The sequence below is a fragment of the Vipera ursinii genome, assembly GCF_947247035.1.
Source record: "Vipera ursinii genome assembly, chromosome: 4".
Classification (NCBI taxonomy): domain Eukaryota; kingdom Metazoa; phylum Chordata; class Lepidosauria; order Squamata; family Viperidae; genus Vipera; species Vipera ursinii.
Genome location: NC_139514.1, coordinates 38,667,367 through 38,688,325, shown reverse-complemented (window position 1 = coordinate 38,688,325; position 20,959 = coordinate 38,667,367). Strand labels below are relative to the sequence as shown.

The following is a 20,959-nucleotide window of genomic DNA, read 5'->3' as shown; positions in this document are numbered from 1 at the left end:
GAAATACAATTTTCTAAAATATTCCTTATAACATTTCTTCATTTCAAATCACCTCAGATCATATGACATTTATTTTTTAATAATATCCAGCCTCCTGGTGACTCCTTGTTTAGCCCTTTTTATGTCTGCTTCCAGTAATTCTGCTGGGAGATTAATCTAGTTTCTAGTAGATTACTTGAGCAACTTCATGACACGGTATTAAAAGATGTATTAAAAAATAACAATCTATGGCAGTGGTGTCAGTGATGGCTCAGAACCAATCTAGGTATTCTCCAAATGTGTGGATGTCAATTTCCAGAAAGCACAAGCCTCCCTTGGTCAATGTTGAGAAACGTATGAGTTGCAATCCAGACATCCAAAGAATGCTATAATTGGAGAAGGTTGTTGTGATTTAAGTAGCATATTTCTATTCAGTGACCCTGCCATCTGAATAACATCATACCTCCCCACAGTGGCAGCACTTAGCAACATTAAGATGTTGCATTACAAGTCGTAGTCAAGGAATAATCTCTGCATTGCCATTTGTTTATTTTATTAATTTCAGAGATCACTCAACTCAAAGGACTCTGGAGGCCCAAAGACTGACATAAAAACAAATCCCCCCTCCAAAAGGGGCTCAACCATCAACCACTTCCAAGGTCTCATTTCATCCCAGATATAAAGCCAATAAAAATGAGAGAAGGGCGACACAGCAACGGTGGCAATAAGAATTTTCATCCTTTTAGTTACTTCTCTAATTTCTGAATCCCTTTAATTTATCTCCAGAGTGAAGTCAGAATATCTAGCAAGAATATGACAGTACAGGCCCTCATAAGACCCTACAAACCTGTCTATTGTATCATTTATCATGACTATAAGGTAAAGGTAAAGGTTCCCCTGCACATGCCTGCTAGTCGTTTCTGACTCTAGGGGCCGGTGCTCATCTCCGTTTCAAAGCCGAAGAGCCACCGCTTGTCCAAGGACGTCTCCGTGGTCATGTGGCCAGCATGACTAGACGCCAAAGACACACAGAATGCTGTTACCTTCCCACCGTAGTGGTGCCTATTTTTCTACTTGCATTTTTACATGCTTTCGAACTGCTAGGTTGGCAGAAGATGGGACGAGTAACAGGCACTCACTCTGTTACGTGGTACTCGGGATTCAACCCACCAAACTGCCAACCTTCTGATCGACAAGCTCAGCGTCCTAACCCACTGAGCCACCGCATCCCTCATGACTATATTTATATCTAATTCATATATATCTATCTTTTGTGGAATATAGTCCTTCCCAAGGAGGGTTCCTTAGGGATACTCCATATTGATCACAAACATTTTTCTAAAGACTTTTTATATTTAATAATAAAGAAAATGTAATAATTAAACATCAAAGATTTTTAGAAAGTAGCAAAAGATGTCTCTTTCAACCAACTCTGTTTCTTACTTCTCTTTTTACAGAAACAATCCCCAAATGCTTCTCGGCCTATAAGGATAAGGCCCAAAAGTTCTCCTCTCATTGAAAAAATGCAGGTAAGATCTGAATGCATTATTGCTCTTCTCCTGATGTTTTAAAGACATAGTTAAAACATTTGGAACTTCTAGTTGCTGATGCTGTCATGCGGGCAGAAAAAGTCCAAAGCTGCAAAGACAGACCTATAGTGACAATATGGAATGCCAGAAGCCTGAATATAGGAAAGCTCAACACAATGAAAATGAAACACATTGTCTACACATTGACATCTTGGGCATCACTTCATTCACATGGAGTGAAATTAGATACCTTCTTTCAGAATATCGTAATGTTTACTGCTACTCAGGACAAAAAAAATCCACACTGCTTGGATACAATACAGAGAAATACAGAATAATATCAATTGAATTTTGTGGACAGCCCTTTAATATAATGATTATTCACGTTTAGCTCCAACTACTGATGCAGAAAAGAGGATTATTGAGTTTTATGGTTAAATTCAATCTGAAATTATCAGAATATGCAAGTAAGATGTCCTGCTTGTAGCTGGAATGCAAAAGCTGGAAAAGTAAAAAAGCAAAAATGTAGATGGATTATATAAAATTAAACAGGAGGGCAATTTACAAGTTTCTCAACTTTTTCTTTGGTGTATATAAATGGGTGTAACTAGGTGGAGTACACAATAATCATACTTGATTATATTTATTATTGGTTCAAAAAGGTGGAAGTGCTCCATTACAACAACAAAAATATGGCTATGAGCTAGCAGTGAAAAACATTATAAATTGCTCATTTTAAAATTTCAAGTAAATCTAAAGTGGAAGACCAAAGCCAATAAGTTTCCATAATAAGAATTTCAATATATACCATCATTTTCATTTAGAACCACTTTGAGGCCTTGAACTCTATAGACAGGGAGCCAGAAGGAGGAATGAGGCATGAAATTAAAGTGTTACAGTAAGGGTGAATATAAAAAAAGACTTGCCAAAGACTAAGAATTAGAAAAAAGCAAACTAGATTTCAAATCGAATAGTGGATATTGCCAAAAGGAGAAGAAAAGGGAAAGCCAAGAAAGAAAAAACAAAGTTCTTAGGAAGAAACTTAAGTAATTTCACAGATCTGTTAAGTAGCAGTATTAGAATGATATCCATAAAGACATCAAAGAGGGAAATAAACTCAGAAAAACAAACAAGGTCTTCCAAAGATTTCCAAACTCAGAAAAAGGCTCCAACTTTGAACTGATTTACTAAAGGATGACAGTCAAGGTGGATGGAGTATATTGAAATTCTATGCAGTAGAAATGCCAATATCCAACATGATGAAATGACTAGCTAGCTACAAGTAATTGGAAAACACTGTACATCCTCTCCCTGCATTTGTTCAGCTATGTTCAGCTAGATTGGAAGGACATGAACAGAGTTTTAAAAGTGGAGTAAGAATCATCCATAACTGCTCAAGACTGATGACACTGTTATAATAGATGAAAATTTAAATGGTCTACAATCAATTCTCTGTTGCATTTAAAAGCCTATTGTTAACTGCAATGATGAAAAGTTAACTTGCCAGCAATTTTGAAAATCAGGATTTGTTTCATTAGTTAGAATCATGGGTGCATGTTAGTATTATTAAACGTGTCAGATGGGGAGGGGCAAAAAAACAAAATGGTCGACATGACTAGCTGATTGAAGCCACAAAGGGATGGAGCTTCAAAGTCCCAAGGGCATCCCTTTGGAGCTTCAATCAGCTAGTCATGGGTTTGGGGGGGTTTCCTCTCCCCTCTGACATTTCTAAGAATAATTGATTGATTGCACAGTCCTGCTTGCCAACTTGGCTTCTTGCTCCCCATCTGGCAGATGCCCTGATGGCTGATGTTGAGGAGTGGTGAGATGCTAAACAAGTGATACAAATAGGTAGTAGGAAGAGGGTACTAAAGATTGTCTAGGGGCAGAAGGAAAGAGAAATTGAGCAGCAAGAAAAATCCCCTCATCCCCCACTGCACACAAAGAGAAAAGAAAATAAGTTGTTAGCCTCCTCTCCCATCCGAAAGTTCTATATTTTTTCCTATGATCATTATAGATTATTGGATGGAAACTAATCAAGGAGACAAGCAACCCAGAACTAAGGAGAAAATTCCTAACAGTGAGAACAATCACCCAGTGGAAGCTTTAGAAGCTGTGGGTGCTGCAACACTGGAGGCTTTTAAGAAGTGACTGGAAAGCCATTTGTCAGAAATAGTATAGGTCTCCTGCGTGAGCAGGGGGTTGGACTAGATTACCTCCAAGGTCCCTTCCAACTCTATTACTGTTATGGTATGCTGTTACAATTTATATCAGAACTATCTCACAATTCTGGAAATAGAGAATTTAAGAGAAGTTTCTAGACAATCATGAATATAGAAAATTAAAGCTGCTGATATTATGGCCATATTCACCCTTTCTTTGATACCAAGCCACTGTTGATATATTTTCTTGGCTGAGATGCTAGAAAATCTATAAGTCAAGCCACACACAAGAATAGTGTCTATATTCAAATGTTTTGGAAAGGCAGCTATTCTCCACCTCTGCTCTTCCCCAAATTATTTGTTGACATTGTCAACACTAGATACTTTGGTTGGTGAAATACATATCTTAAGCACAAGAGCTCCCTCTTGTGATTACAGTATTATGAGCAGTGATTTCTGAAAGACTGAAAGGTTTGCTTTTTGCTCTACCATCTAATAATAGTCTAGTCCAGGGGTAGGCAACCTTGGCTCTTTTATGACTCATGGACTTCAACTGGCTGGCTCAGGAATTCTGGGAGTTGAAGTCCATGAGTCATAAAAGAGCCAAGGCTGCCTACCCCTGGTCTAGTCAATTCCACTCTTTATTACCTTCTCTCCTAGAAACTCATGAGAGACTTATTAAATGCCTTGCTGAACTCAGAGTTAACCTGTGAACAATTAAACTGGTCATTCTATTAAAAAAAACACATGGCTTTGCATGACTTGTTCCTGATAAACACATGTTGTTGGCATTATCCTTTAAATCAGGGCTTTTCAACTTTTTCACAGATTGTACCACTTTTAGGACATGATGATATTTGAGTACCACCAGTGCTTAGCAAGGTGTCAAAAAATTGATGACTAAAAAGGGGGGGGGATTTATTGATTAGATTTGTTGTTATACAAATAGCTAGTTTATTATGGAAAAGTAAAAAGTTGAGGTTCAATGTTAATGCTTCCTTCTACTGCAACAGAGAAAATGTTTTTAATACTTTATCACTGGGGCTTGTTAAATCTTTTTTTTAACATTTGTATTATTGTGTTTTTTTGTTGTTAGCCGCCCTGAGTCCTTCGGGAGATAGGGCGGCATATAAGTCCCAATAATAAATAAATACATAAAGTCTGTTCTTTTTCCCTTCTCCCCCTCACTTTTTCCCCCTTTTTCCTCCCCACTGTGTCCTATTATTTCCTTTTGCATTTTTGTATTTTATTCTATAATCTAATAAAATATTACAAACCGTAGAAAAAAAGGAAAAAGTACCAGTTTTAAGTACTTTGGTGGCTGTTCCTTTGCTGAATCACTTTCCCTTTGCACTGACAAACGTATGATGAATTTATCCATGTTTACTAATATGCACCACTACCAGCTAGCTCAGGGGTCTTTAAGTCTGGCACTTTTAAGACTCGTGGACATGGCTGGTTGAGGAATTCTGGGAGTTGAAGTCCACAGGTTTAAAGTTGCTAAGTTTGTAGACCCCTGAGCTAGCTGGTTGGCCCTTTTTCTTCTCTCCCTTCTGAGCTCTTTCCACAGTGTAGTAAGAATACACACACACACACACACACACACACACCAATCCCTTCCCTGTGCCCTTAAAGACACAGGAATCAAGTGCAAAGCAAGAAAGGCTCACAAAATAAACACATAAACTCAGTTTTTTTTTCTCTTTAAGCTGCCTCAGGTGTGTCACGTGTCACAATTTTGCAACCTGAGCCTGAAAGGCTCCTGCAATTGCAAAAAGCTTTAGCTTTAAATTAAGCCTGTTTACCTTCAAAGAAAACTTTATAAAAGCCGTACACAGACTCAGGATAAGGGGGTAAAACTAATTACATTTGTTTAAAGGGATTAAACCTTTCTTTGTTGTCTTCTTTTTTCCTTTCTTGCCCAAACCACCTCCTTTTATAGCCTCTCCTCTCCCCCCCTTTTTCTTCAGTTCACCTCCAGCTCCGAGCTGCTTCTGGAAGCGCCAATCAGCTGTAGCCCTGCGGGCTCCTGGGGCTTCTGCCAAGCCCAGACAATACTGCAGCTGCATCTCCCTCAGGCTTGGGTTGCTTCATCTCATTCCCCTCCCCCAAGGACGGTCGCATACCACTTGCCACATGGCAAAGTACCACAGGTGGTACGCGTACCACTGGTTGAAAAGCCCTGCTGTAAATCAGGGGTGTCAAACTGCCAGCCTGCGGGCCGGATGCATCATGCCGAAACCGTGCCCACCCCATTGCCGGCAACGGCAAAAAAAAAAGTGACGATATGTCACGACACGTCACTTGACGTTGCGAGTTTGACACCTCTGCTCTAAATGCTCACAAGCCAATTGTTTGATAATGTGTTTCAGAGGTTTGCCTGGGTCCCTTTGACTCTCATGTAAAGATATAAAATACATTCATCTTTTTCAAGTCCTCTGACACTCTGTTTGTCCTCCATAATGTCAAGGATTTACAGATGAAGCTCCAAAATAATACCTACAAGATCCTTCAACACTCTTGGATGTAATTAGTCTGGGTCCTGGAGAGTTAAACCCATTCGTTATAGTCAGGTGGCTATTTTTTTTAACTGACTACAAGCCATTTTGTCTGTCAGTTGTCCTACTTAGATCCATTTGCACACAGTTCTCCTTTGCACAGAAAATTGAAGTAAAATCAGATATGTCAAGTTCTACCTCTTTCCAAAATTTGTTACTATCCTGCCAATTTCCCCATGCAGCGGCTTCTCTCCTTCCCCTTTCTTCCTTTTTCTTGGCAAAATATTCTTTAGTATCCTTTGCAAACCTACGTTCCTTTCGGACTTTCTTTACACAGATAATATAACTGCTTATTGTATGCCTGTTTAGCTATCATATCCCAACTGACATTTTGTAAGCATACCCTTTTTAACTCTCAGCTCCATCAAAATTCATTATGCATTCACAATTATTTCTTAAAACTGTCCCCTATTCTTTTCTCGTTTTAGAATGGTGGTGACTGTATTTCCAGTATCTTATTTTTTAGAAGTTCCTAACTCTCCTGCAAAATCTAAAAGAGCAGGCTAAGGATAGATCATCATGAGAAGATGTAGTTGCTAAGACTCAAGAATAGTTTGATGTTACATAATCACTCAGTCAACTCTCCTGTATTCTCTTTGACTTGAGGATGTCTGTCTGTGGGATTCTATTCAAAAGGTAAAGGTTCCCCCGCACATGCGTGCTAGTCGTTTCCGACTCTAGGGGCCGGTGCTCATCTCCGTTTCAAAGCCGAAGAGCCAGCGCTTGTCCAAGGACATCTCCGTGGTCATGTGGCCGGCATGACTAGACGCCAAAGGCGCACAGAACACTGTTACCTTCCCACTGTAGTGGTCCCTATTTTTCTACTTGCATTTTTACATGCTTTCGAACTGCTAGGTTGGCAGAAGCTGGGACGAGTAACAGGCGCTCACTCTGTTACACGGCACTCGGGATTCGACCCGCCAAACTGCCGATCTTCTGATTGACAAGCTCAGCGTCCTAACCCACTGAGCCACCGTGTCCCTGGGATTCTATTTTATTCTAATTTATTAAAACTGGATATTCTAAAATCTGAAATGCATATACAATTCTGCCCCAGTTTCTCTTTCTGGAGTATCTTGAACCTAAGATAATAAGGTAATTTCTTCCGATGTTCCCACTGCTTTTACCTCTTTAGCCAGCAGTTTTGTATTTATTAGCATCAGAAGAGCCAAGTCTCCTGTTTCTCCTTTAAGGAATACATGAAAAAAGAAACAAAATCAGGAAGACTACTACTGACTTTTTGGAACTATATAGTCTCTTGGCTGAGTTGGTTTTCCAGCAGATGTCTTCAAAGTTGAAGCCTGAATGTTTTTTAATCTGTATTGTCCAGATGTCTTGCCCGGCTTTGCTAGCTACAGTAATCCTATAGTAAAATCCTTTTTTCTCCTTTTCTTGTATTCTTGCCCAATGCTCTCAATTAGACATCCATATTCAAACTCTGGGATCTTAATACATGTGTGCACTTTCATCACATATAATGCAACTCCTTCATCTGGCATATTTTGGTAAATAAAATTCTATTTGTTAATCTTTGTATTTCATTCATGCACTCTATCCTGTCAGATTCCTTCCTTCTTCTCTTTCCTTCCTTCCCATAAACTCCCTATCTCAATTGCATGAGTCTGGGTGACTAACGATTATTAAAAGCAAGATAAAAACATTATAACAAAGTAATAAATAATATGTACAGCAACCAAGATAAAATTAACACCACCATGGTTGTTCTCCATACTGTGTGCAATTGTACATAAACAACTGGGAAGCTTAAGTTGATTCTAGCCAGACCTAATATATCAGATGCCTCTGTGTCTCACATACTCCTCCCAGTTGAATTTCCAGGACTTTGGGTTGCGCTGTTTTTTGAGTTTTCTTCTCCTTCCTCCAAGGGACTCAGTTTAAGGCCCTCTGAATCTACCGTATATACTTGAGTATAAGCCGAATTTTTCAGCCCACTTTTTGGGCTGAAAAACTCCACTTCGGCTTATACTCCAGTCAACAAAAAAATTTTACCGAGCACTTGCGCGCGGCCGAGGCTTCGGTGCTTCCCTCCAGAGGAAGAAGGCGCTGGATGCGGCCGGCTCTGCGGGGAAGGGGGAGCGGCGGCGGGGGCGACGGAAAAGCCGCAAAAACGGTAGGAGAGATGCTGACTGGCGGCGGCCTCGGAGGAGGCGGAGGGGGAGGAGGGAGGGAAGGGTGACCGGGCGGGGGAGGGGGGGGTGAGCCAGAAGGAAAAGGGAAAGTCATCCCGCAGAGCGGTTGCGAAAAGAGGGAGGAGATAAGCCAGCCCGGTACCTGGATCCGCTTCCTGTGTCTCCTCTGCTCTGCCATGATGTCCCCGTTTTGGTCTCCTGGTGACGTGGGGCTGAGCCGGAAAAGGGGGAGGGGGAGACCGAGGGAGGGAGGAAAGAAGAGAGAGAGAGAGACGAGCTAGCGTCAGCCAGCGGTGTCACGCGGGGCAGCAAGCCATTAGGAGCCCTTGGGGAGGCAGCGCAGTCTGGCCGCTGGGCTTGTGTGTGTGTGTGTGTCCCATCTGCAAAGCTTCCGAGGAAGGAGAAGCGGGATACTGGTTGGGGGGGGAGCGGCAAAAGCGGGGGGGGAAGAGAAACGGCTCCGCCTTTGGTTCCCCCTCCTAAAGCACAGGGGCGCTAGAGAAAGTTTGGAGTTGGGTAAGGAAGCGCAAAATTCAGGAAGAAAAGCGGGACGGCGGGCGAACGGGAGACCTGTACAAGGGGGAAGGGGAACTCTCTGCTTTTGTGCGTGCGTGCGTGCGTGTGTGTGTGTGTGTCCCATCTGCAAAGCTGCCGAGGAAGGAGAAGTGGGATACTGGTTGGGTGGGGGAGCGGCAAAAGCAGGGGGGGGAAAAGAGAAACGGCTCCGCCTTTGGTTCCCCCTCCTAAAGCACAGGGGCGCTAGAGAAAGTTTGGAGTTGGGTAAGGAAGCGCAAAATTCAGGAAGAAAAGCGGGGCGGCAGGCAAACGGGAGACCTGTACAAGGGGGAAGGGGAACTCTCTGCTTTGTGTGTGTGTGTGTGTGTGTGTGTGTGTGGCCCATCTGCAAAGCTGCCAAGGAAGGAGAAGCAGGATACTGGTTGGGGGGGGAGCGGCAAAAGCGGGGGGGGAGAGAGAAACGGCTCCGCCTTTGGTTCCCCCTCCTAAAGCACAGGGGCGCTAGAGAAAGTTTGGAGTTGGGTAAGGAAGCGCAAAATTCAGGAAGAAAAGCGGGGCGGCAGGCAAACGGGAGACCTGTACAAGGGGGAAGGGGAACTCTCTGCTTTGTGTGTGTGTGTGTGTGTGTGTGTGTGTGTGTGTGTGGCCCATCTGCAAAGCTGCCAAGGAAGGAGAAGTGGAGGAGGCAGTGGCGGCGGAGGCGGCCGCAGCACCGGCAGCCTTCCGCTTTTGCGTGTGCGTGTGTGTGTGTCCCATCTGCAAAGCTGCCGAGGAAGGAGACACACAAAGACACACAAAAGCGGCAAAAGCGGAAGACTGCCGGTGCTGCGGCCGCCTCCGCCGCCGCCACTGCCTCCTCCACCCAACCAGTATCCCGCTTCTCCTTCCTCGGCAGCTTTGCAGATGGGCCACACACACACACACACACACACACACACACACACACACAAAGCAGAGAGTTCCCCTTCCCCCTTGTACAGGTCTCCCGTTCGCCCGCCACCCTGCTTTTCTTCCTGAATTTTGCCCTTCCTTACCCAACTCCAAACTTTCTCTAGCGCCCCTGTGCTTTAGGAGGGGGAACCAAAGGCGGAGCCGTTTCTCTCTCCCCCCCCCCGCTTTTGCCGCTCCCCCCCAACCAGTATCCTGCTTCTCCTTCCTCGGAAGCTTTGCAGATGGGACATACACACACACACACGCACACACAAAAGCGGCAAAAGCGGGGGGGGAGAAAGAAACACCTTGTTCTCTCGTCTCAGCGGAGACTTGTTTCGGGGGATCCAGCCTTTGTCACCCCCTTCTCTCAGCTGGGCAGCTGACAGAAAGGGGCGGCAGAAGCTGCATCCCCCGAAAGAAGTCTTCGCCGAGAAAATGGGCGCTGAGATTTTCTCGGCGAAGACTCACCTTCTCCCGTTCATCACATTCTTCGGTAAAGAGATTCACTCGATCCATGGTTTCAAGGTTGGGGTAGAGAAATCCCGGTTTGTTTCAAGAAACCGGGGTGGTTTATGAGCCTATAGATTTTAGACTTTGCATCTTGTTTTGCTTCCTCGGTTCCCACGAAGCCCGAAATTCTTTTTTCCCCCCTCTGGTTTCTGCCCAACTGTCAACTCGTGGTAGAACAAACAAACAGAAAGCCCCCCCCCTCTCTCTCTCTCTCTCTCTCTCTCTAACGAATTGAACAGGCACCCAAGCTATCAGGTGATGGCGTTCACGCTTGGGTGTTTGCGCGGATCAGAAACGGAAGGAGAAATTCATTTCTGCTTGCAATTCACTATCTCGGGCATCCCTGAGAGAAGAGAGCTTTTAAAGAAGCAGCTGCAAAATTCGTTCATCCTCATCCTCTTCCTCATCCTCATCCTCATCCCCTCTCTCTCTCTCTCTCTCTCTGTGTGTGTGTGTGTGTGTGTGTGTGTGTGTGTGGTGTGTTATCTCGAACCAGATGGGATGGCAAAGTCAAATGCAAATGGGGATCTTGCAGATCTTGCCCTGCCTTTCACCCCACGGTTACCTTCTGTTCTTGATGAGCTCACGAGTGCTCAAGGACAAAATAGGGCAGGGCAGAGCCGGCAGTTAAAAATAGGATGCAGATAAAAGGAAAGGTAAGGAGGGGTTCAGGTTGAGAGGAGAGGCTGCGTAGCCTTAGTGTAACTCCTGTTTGGGCTGACTGGGTTGCCTCCGATGGGCTCTGACAGTGGAACAGAATGGAATAGAAAATATGGAATGGAATGGAACAGAACGTAGAACAGAACAGAACAGAACAGAACAGAACAGAACAGAACAGAACAGAACAGAATAGAATAGAATAGAATAGAATAGAATAGAATAGAAATATAGAAAGTGAATGGAATAGAATAGAATAGAATAGAAATATAGAAAGTGAATAGAATAGAATAGAATAGAATAGAATAGAATAGAAATATAGAAAGTGAATGGAATAGAATAGAATAGAATAGAATAGAATAGAATAGAATAGAATAGAATAGAATAATAGAATAGAAATATAGAAAGTGAATGGAATAGAATAGAATAGAATAGAATAGAATAGAATAGAATAGAATAGAATAGAATAGAATAGAATAGAATAGAATAGAATAGAAATATAGAAAGTGAATAGAATAGAATAGAATAGAATAGAATAGAATTATAGAAAGTGAATGGAATAGAATAGAATAGAATAGAAATATAGAAAGTGAATAGAATAGAATAGAATAGAATAGAATAGAATAGAATAGAATAGAATAGAATAGAATAGAATAGAATAGAATAGAATAGAGCTGGAAGGGACCTTGGAGGTCTTCTAGTCTAGCCCCTTGCTCAAGCAGGAGGACCTATACCAGTGGTGGTGAACCTATGGCACGCCTGCCAGAGGTGGCACTCAGAGCCCTCTCTGTTGGCACGTGCGCCACCACCGCTGCCAGCAGCAGGTCCTTGTCGGTTGGTGGACTGGAAGAAAAGGGAGGGGGAAGCATTTTACATGCGTGCATGCGCGCACGGGGCCACGAGCAGGCACATGCTGCAAAGGGGGCGGGGCTAGTGCCTGCGTGATACTCACTAGCCCAGCCCCGTTCTCACGTGGTGCGGTGCCTTGTATCTGCACCCTGCGGCGCGGCGGTTGGCATTTTTGTGCCTTGCGGTACGGTGGCCCATTTTTTGCTCCCCCTTTTTTTCGTGCCAGAGGCGGCACTCAGAGGCACCTCCCTGTCCCCTTCCCCGAGGGCACCAGAATGCCAATGCTGCCTTGGCACTTTGTGATAAACAAGTGGGTTTTGGCTTGCGGTTTGGGCACTCGGTCTCTAAAAGTTTCGCCACCACTGACCGATACCATCTCAGACAGGTGAATGTCCAGTCTCTTCTTAAAAACCTCCAGTGATGGAGCACTCTTGATTTCTGGTGGCAAGCTGTTCCACTGGGCAGCTGAGAGAAAGGGGCGGCAGAAGCTGCATCCCCCGAAAGAAGTCTTTGCCGAGAAAATGGGCGCTGAGACGCCTCATTCTCTCGCTCAGCGGAGACTTCTTTCGCGAGATCCAGCCTCTGCCGTGCTGCACCGAGAGAACAGCAAGCCGCCCCATTCTCTCGGCAGAGCACTCCACCGCCCCATTCTCTCGGCGGCTTGCCACCCCGTTCTCTCATCTCAGCAGAGACGTCTTTCGGGGGATCCAGCCTCCAGCTGCTGCATTTCCCAGCCTCGGCTTATACTCGAGTCAATAACTTTTACCAGTTTTTTGGGGTAAAATTGGGGGTCTCGGCTTATACTCGAGTCGGCTTATACTCAAGTATATACGGGTACTTTGCGTGGCACCTTCTAAAGGTTTTCTCAGTTCTTGTGAGATGCAAAAACCTTTTACAGAAATTGTTTATCCAAATAGTTCCTATTGGATCATCTGTGTTGTTAGTTGTTCATTCTCGTATTCTTCCAATTTCCCAAGTCATATCCTTCCACAGGAAGGAGTGAAAAAATACCATCTGGACCTCGGGTCTTTCACTTTCCTGTCCAACTCTTCATAATCCTTTGCTGCCCTTCCATTGCATGTTTAACTGGGTAATTTGTTCCCATGTAAATCAACAGAAAATGAATGTGTCAACAGGTGTTCAGTCTTCGAAAACTTTTCATCACATCCTAAATGTGTGCGCTAGGAAGGCAGCATGTTTTTCTTGGTGCATTATTCAGCCAACAGACTGTGCCTTCTCAGCAAGGAGTCTCTAATCACTACCCCCCACTGCTTCCCGTTCTTCAAGACAGAGGCGAGAAACCTTCCCTTTGGACAGACAATATTGTCTTCTTCCTCTGTCTCTGAGGTTTGGCTACTGCTGTTTCTCCAACAATATGAACAGGGAAGAAAGATTATGGAATTGCAATTTATTCTGAAACTCAGGAGAATAAGAACTCTTTTTTTATGTAGGTTTGGATGTTTGCGTCATGTTCCTCCATTTCTCTGGCCTCTTTATCTGCTCTTCTCCTATATTCCAGGAGGCTTCTTCTTGGTAACGCTATGTACAAGTGCTTCTCATGAATGTTGAGGGTTCTCCCATCATAATTTGTCATTAATTTGGGGGCTGAAAAGGGGTGACTGTTCTCTTGTGTGTGGATATTATAGTTTTTACCTCACAACTGTGTCTGGTCAATAACTATAGAAGAGGAGTCCGTTCACAATGTTGCATCGGATTGCCATATCCCGTGAACTATCGGTGGGAAGGAGCTCTTCCCTTCCAGACCTCTTCAATCAATTGTATCTCTCATCCTCAAGTTGCTGCCCCCACTCTTAAGTTCCACTCAGGCTTGCATTCAGAAGAGGACATTGTGAAACAGCTTCCTTTTTTGTAAGGCTCACACAGCTGTTTTGAAAGCTATTCTCTGTTGTCTGGATATGGGACAATATATGTGCTACGTAAATGTGCTTTAGGAAGCATCTCTTTAGGATGTTTTGAATAGTCTTATATCCGGTGTTCTTGGCTGTTAACAGAACATCTGCTCAGAACCCTGGTTTATGTTTTCTTTGGGTTTTGGGTGTAGCATTTTATTTACTAGCGGAGAGGGTTGCCCTTCCGTAATTGCACGTCTGATAATACCCTTCACCCCATCTCCACCACCAATTATTTCCTACCCTTTAATAGGGAACTACAGAAGGTCTCCAATAATGCCTTAGCCGTTCAGAGATAAATAATAATAATATCTCAACTCCATAGACTACATCTTTTTTCTTCCACTTCCCCCTTTCCTATTTTTTTTCCTCCCACAGAGTTGGATGCTATTTTATATTTTCTACAGAGCCTTTGCTGAAATATTTTTGGCTCTTTTTTTTAAAAAAAATTGCTTATTTATTCAGGAAGTAAACGTGATTAATCCCTCCCCACAAAATAAAGTTGATACTAGTTTTGAAGTTCCCTGCTCATCTTTGAATGCTTTTTTTATTTCTTCATGGATGCTGGCAGAGGTGCTACAATTATTCCAGAAAAAAGATATTCAGTACAGTATGTCATTCCTTGGCAGATATCCTTATTAAGCATTTAGGAATCTCACTGTTTCACTAATATTAAGCATGCTCCATAAACTAGTTGACTTCAGCAATACATAACGTGACTAAAATTAAGACAAAATTTCAAATATTGAGAAGGAAGTGAAAGTACTTATTTATGATTCACTCATTTTCTTTACAGGCCAATTTGGCATTTTTTCCAACGTCTATGCTGCCAGGAGCTTCTCCTAAAAGCCCTGGACTGAAGGCAATGGTGTCTCCCTTTAACAGTGCACCTGTTAGCCCACACGCTCATTCAAGTAGTCCTGATGAATCTCCAGTTAGTTTTGATCAACCACCAGAAGGCACTCATCTTCAGTTTTATAATAAGGTAAGATATAGGCTGGGGACATGGTGGCTCAGTGGGTTAGGACGCTGAGCTTGTCGATCAGATGGTCGGCAGTTTGGCGGGTCGAATCTCGAGTGCTGCGTAACAGAGTGAGCGCTTGTTACTCGTCCCAGCTTCTGCCAACCTAGCAGTTCGAAAGCATGTAAAAATGCAAGTAGAAAAGTAGGGACCACTACGGTGGGAAGGTAACAGCGTTCCGTGCGCCTTTGGCGTCTAGTCATGCCGGCCACATGACCACGGAGATGTCCTCGGACAAGCGCTGGCTCTACGGCTTTGAAACGGAGATGAGGACCAGCCCCTAGAGTTGGAAACGACTAGCACACATGTACGTGGGAACCTTTACCTTTTAAGATATAGGCTGGTCACCATAATATTGACAATTTAAAGATGAAAAAGGAAAGGAAGTCAAGGGAGCAGGAGGTCTCTCAAGATGTAGTACCATCAAAACATGAATACGAAATAAAATGCGACAATGAACAACTGTAGCAGTTTTCAAACAGATAACAAAGAGTTTTGACCAAGTAACAGTTAACTAATTGGAGTAAATGAGTCTTTATTTTTAAAGAAAAAATTGAAGTTCATTTGACTGGAATATTAATTTAATTTGTTGAATTTTATAACAGTAATAAGGACATTGCATAGTTTTGATCTTTTTAAAAAGTATTCTTGAAGTACATATGATGTTCCTAGTATAAAGTAGCTTCCTGAATTCTGTCCTGGGAACCTTTTTAAGAAGAGGAAATGTTAGAATATCATTTTATTTTTATTGTTAGGCAATTGTTCACCTTGCTTCCTAGCTCCTACTACTAGCTTTCCAGCTTTGCTTGGGGCTACTTTCAGATGAGGTCATTTCTTAAAACAAAAACCACATTGGCCAAAGCACTTGTAACATGCTAGTTAGCACTGAAAAAATATTGGAATATTTTTTTGTTAAGGAACAATCATATGTTCTTCAATGTGAAAGAAATGATAATGCCAAAAATTAATCATGAAGAATAATTAATAGAGTCAAGGAATGAATGCAGTTCTCTTGGTTGTTTTTAGTAATGTCTGGTCTAGGTCATGTTCTCATTTCAATGACAGCTTTATCCACTTTCAGGTAAGGACACGAGGATCAATCAAACGTAGACCGCCATCTAGAAGGTTTCGAAAATCACAGCCAGAATTTGGAGATGACCTAGATTTAGAAGGGATAGTTTTACCTCAGGAAAATGGTTCCAAAGCTGAGGAGAAGGAGGACGTGGGTGTATTTATGGACAAGAATAAAACTATGAAATCCTCACTTGCCCCTGTGGATGGCATAGATCATCATAAGAAGAAAAATCATCAAGTTTCTGATGAAAAACCCTCATCAGATCTACAGTCTAGTGGATTAGAAAACAAAGAGAAGGAAGTGGATACAGAAAAAGTAACAAAATTCAAAGAGAGCCAGGAAGACAAGACACACCAGAATCTTTCAGAGGAAAAGCCAAATACGACTGTGAACGTTGAGAAAGAGAAGAATGCAGATACTGATACTGCAGAAGATACAAAAAGAAAACCATGGAACTGCAATGCTTCCAACCTGGAAAACGCTTATAAAGAAAAAAAGGGGAGAAAAATAAATGAAAGTGAAGATTCACATCACAAATCAAGCATACAGGATACTGGGACTTCACAACCTAATTCAGATATGAAACTATTCTGAACTCCAGGATGTGGTGCTAATATAATTACTAAGCAAATGATAAATGGGAAGCCATTTATTACAGTTCCTATTGCAAAACCTGCTTATAAACTATTTCTAGTTTATAAAAGTTTATAAAGAAATAAATTATTTCTTAAATGAAAACACCAAAGAAACGGAATTGTTACTTTCTGCTGGCAATTCTTAAGAATATCTGTGATGAACAGCAGCCTTACCAAGTTCCTTAAGTTTCTCAAACTTGGGGACAGGCCAAAAGCATGTTTTGGAGATTGTTGTCTATTAAATTTCAACAGTTGCTAAGTGGGTTTTTTTAAATGGAAAGGACTATGATCCATATTAATTACACTTTCTGATTAAAGTTGACATTTCCAAACCATTTCTGGCCTGCGAGCTAGAATTATCTTGCATACATATCCATTATAGAATCAGGAGAGAGCCACCAAAAACTCAGTCCCTAATGGTTTTCTTAGTGCCTGTGGAATAATTTGTATATGTGATAAAGCAAAAAACAAACAAACAAACCCATCCCAAAGTGATTTCCTACAACATTTCATATCTTTTGAGTTTTTCTGAGTCTGCTATTAAGCATGGGAGAAAGCTACGACTGGATTCAGCAAAACAGTTATCATGGATTCGACCACATGATTGCTAAGCCATTGTGATAAATAGGCCATGGCTTAGGGTTTAACATATGCAAATTCAGTTATATGACTTATTTAGCAAAGAAGAGTGAAACTGTAGCTTGATATGATGTGTGTATTATATTTGTGGGTATTTTTATACAAGAATGTTACATTACGTTTGAGCCTCTTATGCTATTTATCTAATCCTCTTGGTTAGTGTTCATATATTTTTTTAAAAGGAAGAGTTATTTATAATGTAAATGACAGATCTTCCTGTTGTCTTTTTAAAAATGTATTACATACTGAATTGACTGAAGCAATAACATCTTTCAGTTTCACTTGTCAAAATAACATACATCTTGCAAAGTCTGTTCTTCTCTTTAAGAAGTCAGTTATAGTGATTGCTTAAGTAGACATCTCCAATTATTTTAGGAAATAGGAATAGAATAAAAATAAATATAAAAATAAAAATAGGAAGCACTGGATCATGGCCCATTATATACTGTTTTAGAAATGCAACTCCTAGTCAAACATGGGATCTATAAGAAATAATGGCTGAAATATCAAATGCGGAGAAATCACATAATCAATAAATTAGGGAAAAACAAAACTGTTCACCTATGCTTTGCTGAACTTCACACAGTTCTACTTGACGTGATTGAAGAATGAAAGCATGTACCTATCAGTGTGAATAATGTAAGTGTAGCTATTTGGAAGGAATTTTGCCTAGGTCTGCAAATATTGCTTATACATCATAGGTATTACAGACAAGTGAACATGGTTCACTGCAGTGTATTTTGCATATTGTGCTGGTCAGCTGTAGAATAGTTCTGCATCTCAGTGATCTAAGGAGAGCATAGCATCATTTTCTGAATAGAGAAAAAATCAGGTACTGCAGCAAGCAGCATGGTCTAAGAAATAATTTTTCCAAACTGTGACTTGCAGATAACTTCTAAAAAACAGAATGACTACTAAGTGACTGAAGTTTTAGTATCATCACAATGCATGGTGCTGATCTCAGAAGACAACACACTGTTAGACTGTCATCTCTTCCCAAAAGCTATCTTCAAAGCGGAAATATGAAGTAGTTTCAAAAACAACCATACTGTTAAAGAAATAATATGGTATATTAAAGAAAAAGTTTTGTAATTAAAGATACCCATTTATACCAAATGGACAGTTTAATTTTGTGAATTTCTCAAGTAGGTATGAACGAGATAATAGACTCTCGTTGACTGTACAATTAAACTGGTATGTATTGCTTTCTGATTGTCAAGGATAATAGAAATGTTATATAAATATTTATGTAATGTATGGATCATGTCATTCTGAGAAATGAATTTTCTTATGCAATTATGATTTGTGTAAAATGTGTTAAATTTCAAAGCTATTGTGCATTCATTTATTATTTGATCCAGAAAACTAACATTTTCACACGGAAATTATTTTGCTTTTTGTCCCTTCCCCATTGAGCAAAGATGCATCCCATGTTGATCATCTATTGTTTCAATTATTGCTTTTGGGGAACAATAGCTGTGGAGGAATGATTGGGTTCTTTTTTTTTCTTGGATTTTCATTACGGGTGCACTGCTAGCTATGCCTTGGCTAAATCATGAACCTGAAGAACAGTGTAGAGATTTTTGTATTTGTTTTGCTAAACCATGTCAGTTATTAAAAACTTTTAGGTTTCCCATTACATGTCCTGGATTAAAATAAAAAAAAATGACCTATTCTTGATTTGCTGCAGAAACCAGGATATTTATATGAAGACTTATTTACATACTAAATCCAGAAAGAATATAATTGTTAAAAAAATTGGAAAAGTTTAGTTGGAAAACTATCTGGAGGTCCCATGATATAATACTGAAATTTTGTTACTAGGATGATCTCATTTTGTATCTTTTTTGAGATTAGCCAATCAATACCTAAAGCACTGAGCCTTTTCATAGCATCTTAAATTTCTGACATACTATATAAAGATAACGAGGACGCTTTAGAAACATAGAAGGAAGTAAAAGAATTTAAATCTGTCCTTTAATTGGTGCCACTATTGAGCCATGTTTTTTTCAATATATTCACTTATTTAATACTTCCTCTTACTGGAAAGCATTCTGTTATCAGGAACATCCTTAAAGATCTGACAACCATAGTTTTATTGTCACATAAAATCTATTAAATAGCATAGTTTATTGAGACATGATTCACAAATACATGCACATGAGTTGTGTGTTTTCACTTGATATTAATGTAAAGGAGAAACACGTTTTTAATGTAGGAGTGGTGATGCAGTAAGTATACATGACTCTGACCATTTATACATTGACATTTCATTTGTGTTGGGAATATTTCATTCATTCATTCATTCATTCATTCGATTTTTACCCTGCCTTTATTATTCTGTAAGTAAGTCAAGGTGATGAATATACTTAACACACCTAATACTCCTTCCTCCTCCTATTTTTCCCACAACCACCCTGTGAGGTGAGCTGGACTGAGACTGAGTGACTGACCCAAAGAACAAAGATTCTCCAAGTTTCTAGTCCTGGTCTCTACTGATGGTAGAGGGACATGGTTGATAATGGCTTTATTTAGTCATCGGATTTAAAGAATTTGTAGTACTGAAATTGTAAGACTGATTTTGAAACAGAATTGTGTACAAATGATGAACATGTGATTGCTAAATTTATAAATTGTTACTGAAAGTTGAAACAGAAAAAACAAGTTAAGGAACAGTGATAGTCAGCTAAAAATTTTGGTTATAACATACAGATGGAAACATGGGGAAATATGTAGTTGAAAAGGAATGAGATTTACACTGTTCTAATCTTAAAGAGAATTTTTATAAAATGACGTACCATGGATATGCAGTATGACTCCAGAAATATTATCTAAAATGTATAAATTGTACTTTACATTTATGTTGGAAATGTGAACAACAAAAAGGGTGAAATGTGAAAAAAACGCTTAAAAAAATTAGATTCAACTAATTCAGGGGATTTTAAAGATTAACACCTCACAGGGTTATTGTAGAGAAACAGGGGGAAGTGTTGGATATGCCTTGAATTATTTGTAAAAATAATACAGGCAGAATACAATTTAAATAAAACATTCAACGGAAGTTAGAACTTTTCTTCTTGAGATTGATGGATAGTTGGAAAAAAGTTATGGAACATTATTTTTATATATGATAACTAGTGAGATAATTGCATGCACATGTGGAAAGCATGGCATTTCATACCACAACTTATTACTTATTGAAACTACTATATCCAATGAGATGGAAGAAAACTACCATTTTCTCAAGGAGATCAATGCATCACCAACCATTGTGTGCTCCAAAGATGTTATACAATAATTCTCAGAAAATACGGCTCAGCTAGCATTTATTGAAGTTGGTTCAAGCTTTCTGGAAAACATGCTATTTGAGAACGCCGATGGAGAGTTCTGAGTAAAAGCAGTGATTTGCTAGAGATCAGAATAAAAAAACACGTCTATGACACTCACCTTCCTGTGCATATGTTAGACCCACTGGAGTTGGCCTGAATGTCCGGATTTGTCCACTGGGATTGTGCAGATTTGTGCTGATCAGATACAGATCCTATCATATACGTTTTATAGACCATGGAAATCAATGAAAATAGACCTTTCGGGGCGCGTGGGGGGGGGGAAACAGTCTACATGCAGAATAAGTGGATGAAATGCTATTTTAAATGCATCTTGTGGTCTGAAAAAAACTAAAAATGATGCATGTTAAGCGTTACACGCCACCCTCTCCGGTGCATGATTTAAAAACTTATTTATTTGAAAAAAATCTGGCCTGGTCTGATGGGTTTTGGGGTTGGATTTAGTTTTAAACACACTTTTAGCATTGTATTATTGGGCATAAGTATTTG

At 40.7% G+C, this 20,959-nt stretch overlaps 1 protein-coding gene across 3 annotated transcripts in view; it reads left to right on the top strand.

Annotated features, from left to right (window-relative positions):
- The window catches only part of RCSD1 (RCSD domain containing 1), a 45,990-nt gene extending 26,991 nt beyond the window's left edge, over positions 1–18,999 (top strand). For all 3 annotated transcript variants that reach the window (XM_083361375.1, XM_083361376.1, XM_083361377.1), the window contains 3 exons: positions 1,437–1,508; positions 14,550–14,738; positions 15,856–18,999. In XM_083361375.1, the coding sequence (XP_083217501.1) occupies positions 1,437–1,508; positions 14,550–14,738; positions 15,856–16,443 (849 nt within the window). In that variant the 3' untranslated portion in view covers positions 16,444–18,999. The remainder of the gene's footprint in view (positions 1–1,436; positions 1,509–14,549; positions 14,739–15,855) is intronic.
- Positions 19,000–20,959: the final 1,960 nt, after the last annotated feature.